This window comes from Hevea brasiliensis, chromosome 4 (genome assembly GCF_030052815.1).
Source record: "Hevea brasiliensis isolate MT/VB/25A 57/8 chromosome 4, ASM3005281v1, whole genome shotgun sequence".
NCBI lineage: Eukaryota > Viridiplantae > Streptophyta > Magnoliopsida > Malpighiales > Euphorbiaceae > Hevea > Hevea brasiliensis.
The window spans coordinates 16,126,096-16,142,603 of record NC_079496.1 but is presented as its reverse complement, the minus strand read 5'-3'; the positions used below and the strand labels follow the sequence as shown (position 1 = coordinate 16,142,603).

The following is a 16,508-nucleotide window of genomic DNA, read 5'->3' as shown; positions in this document are numbered from 1 at the left end:
TGACAGGTAGACACGGCTTGAGAGACATTCGCTGGGACCCAGTCCTTCGGGGTAGACACCGCTTGAGAGACACTCGCTGGGTCTCTGCATTTGGTTTATTAAGCGAAAGTCCGGTTTGAAAGACACTCGCTGGCAAAGGTTGGATTAAGAGGGCTGTATGGGGGATCAGCTCCCATATACGTATTGTTTGACAGTGTTGGGTGTGTGAGTGCTTCAAATTTGCCTTTTTGTTATTATGATATAAAAATATTGACGATGTTGCATTTCACTCAACAGGGTGCATAGAGATTATGGTTAAAATTAATATTTTACTCTCTGAGTCGAAAGCTCACTCCTGTTTATCTATTTTTTCAGGTTATAGGAGGATTAATTGTTGTGGCTAACCTGCTCTTCTTCTTCGCAGGTCCTTTGATAGTACTTAATGTATTCTGTATAATTGAGTTAAATTTTTAGACTCCGCATGTGTTAGAAGCACTTATTTTTATTTTGGGCATGTATTATAAAAGTTATATTGGACCTGTAAAATTATTAACTGTATGCATGATGGGATTGGATGAGGGAGCTGAGCTCCCATTTGAGAAATGACATTTTGATTATGTGGAGGCTGAGCTGAGCTCCCCAATTTATTATTTATTGTGTTTACAGGTCGGGCGAGTCAAAAACTCCCCGTTAAATGGTCCATTTTATGGCCGGACTCTGTCCGATTGAATTCTTAAAATTGGGCCCAAATGGGCCTTACAGTTGGGTTGAGGAATAATTAGGCTTACTACGGACCTCGGGGGCTTTAGGCTAGTCCAGGTCCTAGTGTCAGTTCGGCCCATAGGTTGAGTCGTGACAATTATGTATTTATATAAATGAGATATAATAAAATAAAATTGTAAATATATAAACATAATATATGAGTTACATGTATAATTTCAGGCTATTAATTTTATTAGTTAAATTTTTAATAATAAATTTAATGCAGTTATTACACTTTAATTTTGTTAAAATAAATTTTTTATTCATATAAATTTTACTAATTTAAAATACATTACATGTAACACAATATATTAATATTATAAAATTATTTCTTGAGTTTTATTTTTTATACATCTACGCATCAACCCATATTTAACCGCTATTATGTACTATTAATATTATTTATCAAAATTTTAAATTTAATATTATTAATTAATTATTATAATTTTAAAGTAATAAAATATTTTCTAAATATTTTTCCAATCACATCAATATAAATATTTTTTCAAAAATTAATTTTTAATTAATTAAACTTTTTTATGGCAATCTAAAATAGAATTTTAATCATTAATTGCATTATTATATGTGGCTATACATATAGTGCCTAGATTTATTTTACAACCATGATCATTAGGATATTTATGGTAACTCCCAATTAAATAATATTTATTAAATAAAGTAAATATCAATTGATAATTTCTATTTTAAAATTGATAAAATATTAATTATATTTGATATTTAATTATAACTTATATATAAATTTTGTATTTATATATTATATTTATTACTGAAATATATTATATTGTGACACTTTTCTCACAAAATAATTTTAATCATTCATTATAATAGTTTTATAAAAGAAATATTTATTGTTATAATTCACCAAAATACACAAGTTACATTCTCTATATAGTCAATGTAATTTTTTCCTAAAAAGTTGAGAATTATCTTCCAAATCTTGACTACAATGAGATAATAACTCTTTTTTTTCTATTTTTTTTATTTGCTTTGAGTTATGACCATTGAATTGATAATGTGACGAATATATTTCTACTGGTCCCTAATTTTCTATAATGTTAAGAAAAGTTTGTTGAATTCCTAAAAAATAGTAACTTGTGCTAGAATTATGTTATCATGCATCGGATTGATATTTTGATCATCAATAGTTTTATTATCATCGATTTTCGATAAAATTATTTTGAATTTTAGTTAAATAGCTATATTTTTATGTAAAAATCATTTGCAACTATATTTTTATTTATCAATAAAATCTCAAAGATAAATGATAAATATGATTATATTGAAAATTTAACTATAAATAAAAGTGATTGAAAAATTAAAATTGCAAAACTGTTTGTTGAAAAATGTTATATATTTTTAATATTTGTTAAATTAATAGAAAATAATGATATTTAGTTATATATGTATATATTTATTTAAAATTTTAATTTTTATGAAATATATGTATTTTACATCATAAATTTATATAAAATGATAATAATTATTGTAAACGAATTAATTTATAAAAAATATATCAAATTAATAAAAAAAATTACATTTTACAAAACTCGAGAGATGTAGATTTTTTAAAATAATATAATAAAATATTATTTTTAATTAAGAATAATGTTATATATTTTTATTATTATTAAATTTAAATAATTCAATTCATCATTAGAAGTTCAATATATTTTTTATTATATTAATTAAAAAATATTATATTTATAAATTTTTTAAAATAATATTATTTTCCTATTAATTTAATATATTTTTTCTAAACCAAAAAAATAAATATTAATTTACATAAATTATGAGATAAAATATAAAAATTTCATAAAAGTTAAATTATTTTTGTGATAAAATTTAAATTGTTTTTGTGAATAAAGTAATTTTATTAAATTTTATTAAATTTCATAGGAACTTTATATGTATTAAAAAATTAAATAAGATATTTTAATTAATTACACTATAAATTAATTAAAAAATACTAATATATGAGTGAAAATTTATTTAATAAAAGAAAAATATTTAATAATAATAATAATATATTCTTATTTAAAATATAATTAAAAAATTAAATTAAAAAATAAAAATTATAAATCAGCCATGAGCATTATGCTAGTTTGTGATGTTATGGTAACTTTTAGACTGCTCCGTTTGAATTAGACCTAACTCATAAATACAGCAAACAGCCCATGAATGTACTGAAATGAAGTACATTGAATTAGATTCAAGGCTAAATTTTTTGGCAACATCATCAAGAAATCTGCTAATTATTCATTTCATTGAGAAAGGACGGTGATACTTGCGTGGATTGAGGACAAACCCCAATTTTTTTTTTTTTCCTTTAATTATGAAAGACAAAGTAATGATGGTTGACTAATGACTAAATAAAAAAAATTGAAACGTATAAAAAAATAGAGCAAAGAAGTTGCATGTTTTGTAATGCAATATTATATTATAATTTTTTAGTCATCTCGCAATCACATATAATTTGTATTGCATTTCTTTAAGTTAGAGTGGATTTACACATTAAATTTAACATAGACTTCGCAACACTATTAAGTTATCAGAGAACTAGTTTAACTTTATACCTGGTAGATTTACAACAAAGCTTATCTTTCTATTAAGAAAATTAACGGGAATTTACAGAGAGAGGAAAAAAAAATCTCTGCATATGACATTTATTGACCTAAAAAGTACATAAGATTGAGTACCGATAAAAGTTCTTCGGTTAGTGTTGAAGAATAAAAGAGTCCATCTTATATATATAAATGTAATCAAGGAAAATATATGTGGGACAGTCACAAGTGTAAGAACAATGTAAAGGGATACAAATGAGTTCCCCATAACAATAGGTTTATATCAAGGATCGGCTTTAAGTCCATAGCCTTTTACTTTTGTTATGAATGAGCTAGCCAATAATATTCAAGATGATATCTCATGTTGCATGTTATTTGTAGATAACATTGTCTTAGTGGATGGAACTAATGAAAGAGTTAACCAAAAATTGAAATTGTAAAAAAAGACTCTTGAAAATAAAAATTTAAGCTCAGCAGAAGTAAGATAGAATATATGCATTGTAAGTTTAACTCTCATAAAAGGAACGGAGGAGAGATTTGATTAAATGAAATTTTGGTGTCAAAATATAATCAATTTAATTATTTAGGATCTATCATCTAGAAGAATGGAGTAATAGATCAGGATGTAACACATATTATCAGAATAAGATGGATGAAATGGATGAGTGCGATGGGCATGCTCTATGATTTTACAATCCTTCATAAAGTGAGAAGTATGTTCTATAAAATTATGATTAGACCAGTTATGTTGCATGCAAATGAATGTTGGACATCTAAGTAGTGCATCCACAAAAGTATAGCAAAAATGCAGATGTTAAGATGAGTGTCTAGTAACACAAATATTGATAAAATTAGGAATAGCCATACCTGTTAGAAAATGCATATATTATACATTAAGAATAAAATGAGAGAAGTTAAATAAAATGGATTAGTTATGTCCAAAGTGTATAAATATATGTACTATTTTAATTATTTGAGTATTTTCTATAATGAATGAGTAACCTATTCCTATAATTTTTTAATAAAATTTTCATATATAATTTATCTATTAGATTCTTTAAAAAAAATATATATATATATATATATATATATATATATATATATATATAGTGAAGAAACTTTATTTTTTTTATTAAGTTAATAAAATTTTTATAATTAATTATTTTAAAAAAAATAGTAATTTATAAAAATTCTTATAAGATGAAATATAAAATTTTGTTAAATATTTATGTACAAGCAGAAGCACAAGCAGAAGTTGGAAGAAATGATGACTGATTTCATGAAATCCTTTTTCAATTGCGTCTGTTTGAGAATACGAATGCAATTGCTTAATGAGCAATATCCCTTTTTATACCAAATTCAAAGCTCACCAGGTTATTTATTTGCTGCATCATTCCCACAAAGCAACATTATTTTAGTCCAAAGAGAGAAGAATATGTACTATTTTTTTAGTAATATTATAAAATAAAATATTAATAATAAAAAAATAATAATCAAATAAGATATAATCATTTAATATATCACATTTAAAATCTATAATTTTAACTAAAATTATAAAATTACATGAAAATTTAAGATATTATGAAAAATATAATGTTTTAACACAATTTTACAATTCACATCAACATTTTTGTAAAATGATATATCATTTTTATAAAGTAATTAAGTATAAAAAAATTTATTAATTAAACACTCTTTTAACAATACTATAAAAATTTATTAGTTAAAGATAAAATCAAATAAAAATAATAATCTAATATGTCACATTTAAATCTATAATTTTAATTAAAATTATTACTTTATAAAAAATTTAAAATTAAAAAAAAATGATGATTTAAAACAATTTTACAACTTAGCTTATATTATTTTCAAAAAATTATTTTTTTTTCTATAAAGTGCATGAATATATGTACTATTTTAATTATTTTAGTATTTCCTATAATGAATAAGTAATCTGTTTCTATAATTTTTTAATAAAAGTTATCACATATAATTTATCTATTAAATTTTTTAAAAAATATTATAAGTATTATTTTACGTGAAGAAATTTTACTTTTTTTTCGTTAAACTAAAAATTTTTTTATAATTAACCGTTTTAAGGAAAAAATATCATTTTATAAAAATTTTCATAAGATGAATTACAAAATTTTATTAAATAATCTTCTTTTTATAACAGAATAGTTTTACTTTATAATAAAATAAAGTAACTATAGAATACTCCCTATATAAATACATTAATGCCTAATCCTCCACCAAGAAGGAAATTGCAATTGATCTGGAGGATTTGCATTTACATATTTACCCTTCATTACATGGTCAGCAGCTTGGCATGGGCTTGTTATTTTGTAATGATGTAATTATCAAAATATATGGACAAAATAATAAATAATAATTGTAATTTGTCTTCTACATAATTTAGTCTTAGGCTAGGATATTCCAGATATGCCGCTGGAACTAGACCCAGAAGGGGAAAAAAATAGCTAATCATATTCAGAAAAAAAAAAAAAAGTAATTTAAAGGAGCAGTAGAACTGTAATGCTCATGAAGCACAAGCAGAAGTTTTGAAGAAATGATGACTGATATCATGAGATCCTTTTTCAAATAGGTCTGTTTGAGAATACGGATGCAATTGCTTAAAAGTACAGTGAGTTTGATTCAAGGCTAAATTTTTTAGCAACATCATCAAGAAATTTTCTAGCAGTTCATTTCATTCAGAAAGGAAAATGCAGCTGCTACATATCATGAATTTCATTAAAAAAAAAATGCAAGAATATTCAAGCTTAATGAGCAATATCCCTTTTTATACCAAATTCAAAGCTCACCAGGTTATTCATTTGTTGCATCATTCCCACAAAAGCAACATTTTTTAGTCTAGAGTGGAGATAACGAGTACAGATTTAGGGGAGAATTCGGCGAATAGGAGCTAATATAAAAACAATTGAATTAAAACAGTATGTCAATAAGAGTAAAAGGCTTACAATTGGTCCGGCATTTTATCAAACAGCTTGCCCTCGTTCTTCTCCTCTAAATTTCGGTGAGATCAACAGAGTAATTTAAGGGTTAATTTCTACTTATCTCAACCCTGTCAAAAGATTGATGGCCACTGGGATAAAAGAATGGTACATCCATCATTTGCCCTGGACAGTCAATTAGACGGATGAGTCGAAGAGATTCACAAATCACTGCCCGATCACAAATGCTCTTCAGTTGTGGTAAATTTCTCAAATTGAAAATCAATAACTTTGGGAGACTGAAATCCATAGTTTCTTCTTCTTCTTGTCTTTCTGCTCCTATTATCTCCTCCATCGACGAACAATCTCTGACATTAATCTCTTTCAGGTTTTGGAGGCTCGCCAGCAGGCGAGGAGGGAACAACTTCTTAATGGTTGGGCAATTTATCATCTCAAAAGTACTCAGTTGGTTAAAGCTGTTACCATAACATGGCAATGGTGGTGCAACAGCAACTTCTCTGCCAAAGAGGAAACGGAAGTTCTCCAAACTGTCAAGGTTTAGAAATTTAAGTCTTGGAAAAATACGCCAACCGTCTTCAGGCAACAAAAACAAGCACTCCATCCCATTGCACTTTCTAATGGAAACGTATTCCAGTTGAGTTGCATATATTAACGGATGAACACAGTGTAAGCTTTGTGCATCATTGCATTCTACAATCGCTAGCCCTTGCAAGTCAGCTGGAAAGTTCAGAAAATTCCCTTCTTTGCCGATACTGCAATTATTCGCCACAACATATTTATCAACCTCATAATTCCAACCTATCCCACTTCTTAAAAAAAAACGGTCACTCATTTTCTGGGATGATGGTCCTATTAAAAGTTCACATTCACTTCCAATCATCAATTCTTCCATTGATTCGACAAATGTGTTGAAGCCTACGAGATCATGGAAACGACAATACAAAGTTTCCACCTTGCTCAGTGATGCAACTTCCTCTCCCTCGACTGCTAACTTTAAAGGAAGTTTAAGAAATTGCAAATGAGAGAGTTTAGGTAATATCCCACGTCTTATTTCTTTTACCGATGTACCGCGGAGGTCTAGATACATGAGTTTGGACAGAAATTCCAGGCCATCTGGCACTTCTTCAACTCCACTAAATCCGAGATCCAATCTCTTCAGTTCTCTGAGATTTGCTAAAGATGGCAAACGCGTTAGCTTTCGACATCCACCGACCGCCAAGGAGGCGAGATTGACGAGGGTAGTGACAGAATTTGGCAAGTTTTGGATCCCTGTATTAGAAAGATCAAGAACCTTGAGCCCATGCAAGTGCTTAAAGAAAGAATCTGCAATCCGTCTCAATTCAAAATTGCCATGCAACAGTAGAGTTGAAAGGTTGGGACATCTTGGTGAATGATTAGAAGCAATTTCTTTAATGTAATTATGATGCAATGAAACTCTCACGAGATCTCCGGTCCAGATGCCTTCCTCTGGTAACTCTTCTAATCCCTTACCAAATTCAATCATGGCTCTAACTCCTGAACTTTCTTTCATTATTTGAAGGGCCATGCTTCTAATCAAGTGATGCATTGGTGTTAGATAACGATCACCATTCAGCAAGCATACATTTTCGAGTATATTTAACATTGTATGGCCCTCGTCAAACTCTTCTCTCCTGCTGTTCATCCTCTTTATTATCCCCTCATCAATCAAATACTGTATCAAATCCTCTTTAGCTATCCAACCATCATGCTCATCTTCTACTACTTCAAATAATGCACAGTATAAAAAACACTGTTGCAATGCTGGATCTTTCAAGTAATCATAACTAAGTTTTAATTTTCGAAATATCTCCTCACTAACTTGTCTCTGAATACGACCTTTCAGTGCATTCCTCCATTGTTGTATGTTGACTACTCCCCTCATATATCTGGCCATCGTTCTGATTCCTAGAGGCAAACCTTCTAATTCACTTACAACAGATTTTGCAATCTCCTCAACATCATTGGAAAGTGTCATTTTGTCTCCCACTTCTTTCTCGAACAACCGCCAGCCTTCTATCCCTGAAAGAGTCTCCATTTTGATGGTCTTCTGGCAATTTGTTTGTCTACACACTTCAAAAGATCGAGTTGTGAGAATCAAGTTACATCCATTCATATGGATAGGAATTCCCACATCTTGGAGAGAAATATAATCCCACACATCATCAAAAATTAAAATAGATCTCTTATTTTGAGTCAATTCTTTGGACAACCTTGCTGCTCTTTTATTTTCATCATCTTCACTGGAAAGATTTATACCCGCAGCCTTCGCAATAGAATTTTGGAGTTTGTGGATGCTGCAATTTGGAGACACATTAACCCAATAAACGTGATGAAACTTATTGGGGTCTTGTAGGAGTTTATTGTTGAGATGTTTTGCCAGCTCAGTTTTGCCAACGCCACCCATCCCATAAATACCGATTCTTAAGACATCATTCATTAACCAAGACCAAATATCCTCAATATGTTCTTCAAAATTTTCACCGACGACCTCTCTTGTCAGTAATGTATCGCCTAAAGTATTAACTGGGGGCACAAGTCCTCCAGCATTGTTCTCCATCTCACTACCCACTCCTGGAAGTGCAATGGTTGTCCCTTCCCCTATTTCTTGTTCCGGGGTCTGAACTAATTCCCTCAGTGTCATTTCTACATCCGTCACTTGGTTTTCAGCTACAGCTACGTTGTATTGTCTCCCTGAAGAAGTTGGAATTGTGAAAGCTGCATTGTTATTGGGTAAACTTGACATAGTTTTACGTTTTCGGTTGGGACCTCGTATTCCTTGATAATAAGATTGGGGATCTCCAATGGCTTGATAGGCTTCTTGTTGAACATCTTTAGGAACTGCAGGGCAAACATTAACATCATGTCCTTCAATTTTGGCCAAATGTCGTTTAAACCTTGTAATGCTCCCAGCGTAGCGTCCCCCACAATAATTACACTTGAAACCAGGATTTAATTTAGAGGCATATTTCCAAAATGGATCGTTGCCTCTCCCCATTTTTTAAAAATCCTACAGATATAATAAATTAGGGGTAAAAGGTTAAGTTCAATTCCAAGAGAGGAGAAAACTGAGTATCAATTTATAATAATATCCATGGAAATGCATATAATTGAGTCACATCTATTTGAGCTCAACATTGTATTAGAAGATCAGCAAGGCTCACCTATTAGCCACTTCTTTAATTTCTTGAACTGATCTGTAGGATTGGGGATCCAATCCTCCTCTTGTTTTGTCAGCTGTAAATTCTGATTTCCAGTGATGATATTTTCCTTTTATTCAAAAAAAAAAAATTAGTATATATTGAACTTTACACAAAATTAAACATATGAATCAAGATCGCCTGAAATTGATAGTAGATATTTTATTTTTGCAACCTACTTATGCATGCTTTATCTTGATCACCATCCCACCAACAGATAGTAGATAAAATTAAATAAATAATAACATACAAAAATTCAATTTAATTATATTAATGTTCAATTCAATTAATTTATAATAAAAATTTATGTATTGGGAATAGAATTTGGAATAATAATTAAATTCTTGCATAATTTCATTTCTTTAAACTCCGCTTAAGCAGTTTGCGCTTAACCGGTCCCAAGCCCGGATAAAGGAGGAGGGTTGCGGTAGGTGACAACCAGCGTAAAAATTTCGTTACACCTTATGATATGGATTCAAATGATAAAAATGTTGGGGCGTCCTCTACTAATGACCCGCTATATCAGAGCCCTGGTGTAGTGAGAAATATGCAAGGGTGTAAGGCGTTCACCAAAAGCGACGCGCCATGCCGACGCCCAGGTGTGGTGTTAAGTGAGCAAGGGTTCCCACATTATGAACGGGTATGAGTAAAGAAGTTAGTCCATAGGACAGATAGTAGAACAGATAGTGGAACAGAATACAAGATAGACATAGAAAATAATATAAGATATTATAGAAGGAGACCAATTAGGAAGGAGCAGGATAAGAGGAGGATCAGGGTTGGTACTTGGAATGTTGGATCACTTACAGAAAAATTAATGGAGCTTGTGGATACCTTGGAAAGGAGAAGAGTGAATATTGCTTGCATTCAGGAGACTAAATGGGTAGGAGAGAAAAGTAAGGAAGTGGGTAATTCAGGGTACAAACTGTGATTTACCGGAAAGGAGAAAAACAAGAACGGAGTGGACATAATCATAGACAGGACATTGAAAGACGCAGTAATAGCTGTGAAAAGCGTAGGAGATAGAATTATACTAGTAAAGCTAATACTAGAAGGAGAAACAATAAATATAGTTAGTGCTTATGCCTCACAAATAGGACTAGACATTGAGAGTAAACAAAAGTTTTAGGAAGATATGGATGATTTAATGCAAAACATACCGAATGAAGAGAATGTTTTCATTGGTGGAGATTTGAATGGACATGTAGGAAGTGATAGACAAGGTTATGAGAATGTTCATGGAGGTTTTGGTTTTGGCAGTCGAAATGAGGAGGGAAAAAGCATCCTGAATTTTGCTATGGCATACAACCTAATACTAATAAATACCTGCTTTATAAAAAGAGAGTTACATTTAGTGACTTTCAAAAGTGGGTAACATAGAAGCCAAATCGACTTCTTCTTAACCAGAAAGACAAATAGAGCTCTATACAAGGATTGCAAGGTCATTCCAGGAGAGGCTTTAACAAGTTAACATCGATTGGTGGTCTTGGATGTCAAGTTTAGAAACAATTCAAGTAAGGTCAGAAGAAATAGTGTAGCTCGAACAAAGTGGTGGGAGTTCAAAGGAGTAAAGCAAGTGAAGTTCAAAAATGAGCTTCTCGAGTCCGAAGTATGGAAGCTGGGTATGGAGGCCAATGATATGTGGATACAGATGGCATCAAAGATTAGAGAAGTAGCTAGAAAAGTACTTGGAGAGTCTAAAGGACATGGACCACCCTCAAAAGAGAGATGGTGATAGAATGAGGAAGTACAAAAGGCAATGAAGAGAAAAAAAAAATGGTATAAGAAATTAACTAAATGTGATAATAATGAGGCATATGAACAGTACAAGATAGCAAAGAAAGAGGCAAAAAAGGCAGTTAGTCAAGCAAAAGCACAGGCCTTTGAAAAGTTATATGAGAAACTTGGAACTAAAGAAGGGGAGAAAGATATTTATAGATTAGCAAGGAGGAGAGAAAGGAAATGTCAAGATCTTAATCAAGTTAGGTGCATTAAGGATAAAGAAGGAAAAGTATTGGTGAAAGATGAGGATATTAAAGAAATATGGAGAAATTATTTTAATGATCTCTTTAATAATAGTCAAAATGGTAATAGCGTGAATATAGACTATAGAACAATAGAAAAGAATGTGAATTATACTAGAAGGATTATATATTTAAAAGTAAAGGAAGCACTTAAGAGAATGAAAGTGGGTAAAGCCTGTTGACCCGATGAAATACCAATTGAAGTATGGAAGTGTTTAGGAGATATGGGAGTGGCATGGTTAACTAAATTATTTAATAAGATTCTAAACTCAAAGAAAATGCCCGATGAATGGAGGAGGAGTATTTTAGTACCTATTTTTAAAAATAAGGGAGATATACAGAGTTGCTCAAACTATAAGGGAATTAAACTCATGAGTCATACTATGAAGTTGTGAGAGAGAGTTGTGGAGCATCGACTACGTTATGATACTTCTATCTCTCTCAATTAATTTGGTTTCATGCCCGGTCGTTCAACTATGGAAGCGATCTTTCTCATTAGAAGCTTGATGGAGAAATATAGAGATATGAAGAAAGATATACACATGGTTTTTATTGATTTGGATAAGGCTTATGATAGTATTCCAAGAGATGTCTTATGGAATGTGTTAGAACAAAAGAGGATATCTATTAGGTACATACAAGTATTGAAAGATATGTATGAAGGAGCAACTACTATTGTGCGCACAGTGGAAGGGGACACAAAAGATTTTCCGATCTCAATTGGATTACACCAAGGATCAGCCATAAGCCCTTACCTTTTTACATTAGTTTTAGATGAATTGACGAAACATATATAAGAGAGTATTCCTTGGTGCATGATGTTTGCGGATGATATTGTTCTGATAGGTGAGACACGAGAAGGAGTCAATAGAAAGCTAGAGCTTTAGAGAAGTACTATAGAGTCAAAGGGTTTTAAGTTAAGTAGAACGAAGACAGAATACATGCATTGCAAGTTCAGTGAAGGCCAAACTGGTGATAGGGAAGGAGTTAGTTTGAATGGAGTTGTACTGTCCCAAAGTAATCACTTTAAATATCTAGGCTCAGTCCTTCAAGTAGATGGGGGATGTGAGGAGGATGTTAGTCATAGGATTAAAGCCGGATGGTTGAAGTGGAGACGTGCCACGGGAGTTTTATGTGATCGTAAGATTCCCAATAAGTTGAAAGGAAAATTTTATCGTACAGCCATACGATCGGCTATGTTATATGGTAGTGAGTGTTGGGCACTGAAAGAGTCGTATGCGTCTAAGATAAGAGTTGCAGAGATGAGAATGTTAAGGTGGATGTGTGGCCATACTAGACTAGATAAAGTACGTAATGAGAGTATTACAGAAAAGGTAGGAGTAGTGCCAATTGAAGATAAGTTGAGAGAAGGAAGATTGAGGTGGTTTGGTCATGTGAAGCGTAGACATACGGAGGCTTTAGTTAGACACGTAGAGCACATTAGGTTAGAGGATAGAAAAAAAAAATAGTAGACCTAAATTGACTTGGAGGAGAGTAGTACAACATGACCTAGAGACATTACACATTTCTGAGGATTTAAACCCAAATCGTTTAGAGTGGAGAAAGCGAATCCATATAGCTGACCTCAAATTTTTGGGATAAAGGCTTAGTTGAGTTGAGTATAATTTCATTTCTTTAATTAAAATTATTTTTTTAATATAATAAATTTTAAAATATATATTAAAAGAAAATGGAAACAATTAAAAAAATACAGTTCAACGTTATTATTTTTTTTTTATTTTCAATATTTATAAGTAATAAATAAAAATTATTAATAGCTATGTAATTAATCAAGATTTCAAACTAAGGCTAGCCGATAGAAACTCAAGGGTTTAATATATATTTAATGAAAATTAAGTTAAATGTTTACTTTCCAACATAAGTTGATGTCTTTTTCAGTGTTATCAAATCTGAATTGAACTGTTGGGTTGATCAGTGAATTGATGATTTGTGTATTAAATTAGTTTGAATTTGCAATCAAACCGAATATGGAGTTGATTCGCCAAAAATCAAGTAACCTGGCCGGTTTGAAAAATTATTTTTGAATGCTTGCGCAGAAATTTGAATCCAAGGCCTCGTGAGAATTTTTTGAAGTTAACTGATTAAACCAACTTGATAATTGTATATTTTATTTATTTCTATATATATTTTCAGAATAATTACTTTGTATCATACAAGTTTAGCAATTTTAAATTTTAAATATAAATAAAATGTTTAATTAATTTTATAAAAATAAATGTATTTTGTTCAAAATTTCTAATATTATTTAATTATTTTCTTGTAAAATTTAATAAAATATGTTTATTTAATTGATATAAATTTATAATTTTACTAAAATTACTTATTGAATGTATTCAATATAGTATGTAATATTAAAGGTATATTTAAAAAATATATTTTATGTATATCAAACTAAATTTCGTGATTTAAGCCTAAGAAGTTTAATTTTTTTAATTTTTTTTTATTTTTAAGATTAAATTAAAAATAAATTAAAAACCAATTTAGATATAAGACCACAAACAATAAAATAAGCTTTTGAGAGGTTAAACAGATCAACGGCATGAAATCTAAGAAAAAAATATATAATTTGCAATTTTTTCCCCCTTACTATTTTTGAAAATAAAAACTAAAAAGTAATGATTAGATCATTAAAGAAAAAAAAATAAAGATAAAAATATTTTTTTTTTATCAAAAAGATGTTCTTTAAAACGTTATTGTGTTCTTTTTCTTCAGTAAATTAAAATATATATATATTTATTAAACATGAATTTTTGTTGTTATTATTATATTTGTTTTCAAGCAAAATTAAAAGAAAAATAAAAAAAAAATAGAGCACATACCTGGAGTGATGGGTTAATCTTCAAAGATATATAAATTTAATAGTGTTGAAGATGAAGCGCCACTGAGATCCAACAACCACTTAGATCTGCGAGCGAGATGCGACTCTGGGAGAGAAGTCGAGTTGCTCTGGGAGAGAAGTCAAGTTGGAGGCAGAAGAAAACAAGACAAAGAAAACAGAGCGCGCTAGGTAAAGAAAGGGCAAAATATTATAAAGCGACGAGAAATGGAATCGCAAGTCAAGGAGGTGGAGCCTCGCTTGAAGGATTGCGAGAAATGATGTATGTATGTACCTAATAATATCTCTTAAACCATTAATGAAAATAATTTTCTTTATTTTACGCATTAAAAGCAAAGGATGAGCAAATAAAATCAAAAAATTAATCTGTAAATTAAAAATTAGTAACCTTGTATTTGGACGAGGAAATTTAAAATATAAGATTTAAACTTAATAAGAGTATATGTTTTGTTTAATTGATTAAAGCATTGAATATATATTAAATTTATACTCAACTCAACTAAACTTTTATCTCAAAAATTTGAGATCGACTTTCTCACTACACTCGAGCTTCGATGTTGTGTGACGAAATTTTTATGCTGGTTGTCACCTACCGCAATCCTCCTCCTTTATTCGAACTTGGGACCGGCTAAGCCCAAATTATTTAGCGAAGTTATATATTAAATTTATAAATGTAATAAATATCTTTTTTAAGTGTAAATTTAAAATAATTTATAAAATAGCCTTATTTTAAATGGACTATAAAGGTTCTTACAAAATAGATTGATAATACTTTAAATCCACCATTTATTAATAATTTATGTTAAAATTAAATCTAAATACCTTATTTTAATTTTTAGTATTCAAAAATAGCATAATATTAATTTAAGAAAAGTATTTAATTGAATTGTTAATTTGGATTCGGATTCAATTTATATTTTTATTTATTTTTCAAATAACTTTTATTTTTAATTTAATTTTAATTTTCATAAATACAATATTACAATTAATAAGATAAGTAATTAACTTTTAATTTGATTCCATTCTATTAAATTAACTGATTGATTTATAAACTTATTTATTTTTATATTTAGATTTTTTTATATTATCATATTTAGATTTTTTTTATATTATCATATTTAGATTTTTTTATATTATCATATTTATAAATATAATTTTTTATTTATATTCTATTTAATAATTCACCTCATTACATCTTTATAATATTTTATTTCTCATAATTAATATGAAAAATAATGAATTGTTATAATTGAATTTTATTTTAAATAAATAGCACGTTAAAGCTAATTTTATCATAAAAATGAACCATTTTATTATTATATTATATTTCTTTTATTGCTTAGAATTGTAAATATTATTGAATTATATTGGTAATTTGAAATTTAATGGTATAATATTATTAACATTTTTGTTTTTTGCATTATTTTTATTTTATAATATTTTACTTATAATAATGCATGATGTTGTTCATAGGTTTTTCTGCAGATTTGGATCTGCAAGACAAAAAAAAGAACACCAATGGACTGGCTTGGGTAACCTCTCCAATACATAAGTCAGTATGAGTATTGAGTAGAGTAAAAAATGAATAGAAATAACAATAAACCTGATTGTGGGGAGGCTTGATTTCCTTATATAGGCATCAAGTAGACTCATATTTGGAGTAAAATTTAATATTAAAATAGAGTTCTTATTTTAGAGGAAGTTCAGTTAAAGTAGGGTTTGGAATTTTTAATAAGTTGGGATATTTATACTTAGTGGATAATGTTTGCATTGGATTAAAATTATATTCATTTATGTATTTTGGGTGGTACTATATCATTAAGCCCCTTGAGTGCGAATTTTTAGGTTCGATGTCAAATGATGTATTAGATGACAGAACTTTGACCACGTGACGGAGCCTTTTTTTGGGCAAACCATTGCCTTAGAAATTTTGGGCAGATTGACACCTTGAGGTTAGGCGAGTGGTCGCCTTTGGGTAAACACCTTAAGGATGAGCGAATGATCACCTTTTGGTAGTGGATAAACGCTTTTAAGATGAATGAATGATTGCCTTAGGCAGGCGAATCATGCATGTGACACCTATTACCTGTCTACAATGTAGCCGAGTAAGGCAT

General features: G+C 29.6%; 1 protein-coding gene across 1 annotated transcript; it reads right to left on the bottom strand.

Annotated features, from left to right (window-relative positions):
• Window positions 1-6,096: 6,096 nt before the first annotated feature.
• Window positions 6,097-14,601, bottom strand: LOC131179242 (probable disease resistance protein At4g27220). Its single transcript, XM_058145443.1, has 3 exons — window positions 14,378-14,601; window positions 9,478-9,583; window positions 6,097-9,323 (listed from the first exon to the last, which is right to left on the bottom strand). The coding sequence occupies exon 3, from the start codon at window positions 9,309-9,311 to the stop codon at window positions 6,384-6,386; it is 2,928 nt and encodes a 975-aa protein (XP_058001426.1). The 5' UTR covers window positions 9,312-9,323; window positions 9,478-9,583; window positions 14,378-14,601; the 3' UTR covers window positions 6,097-6,383.
• Window positions 14,602-16,508: the final 1,907 nt, after the last annotated feature.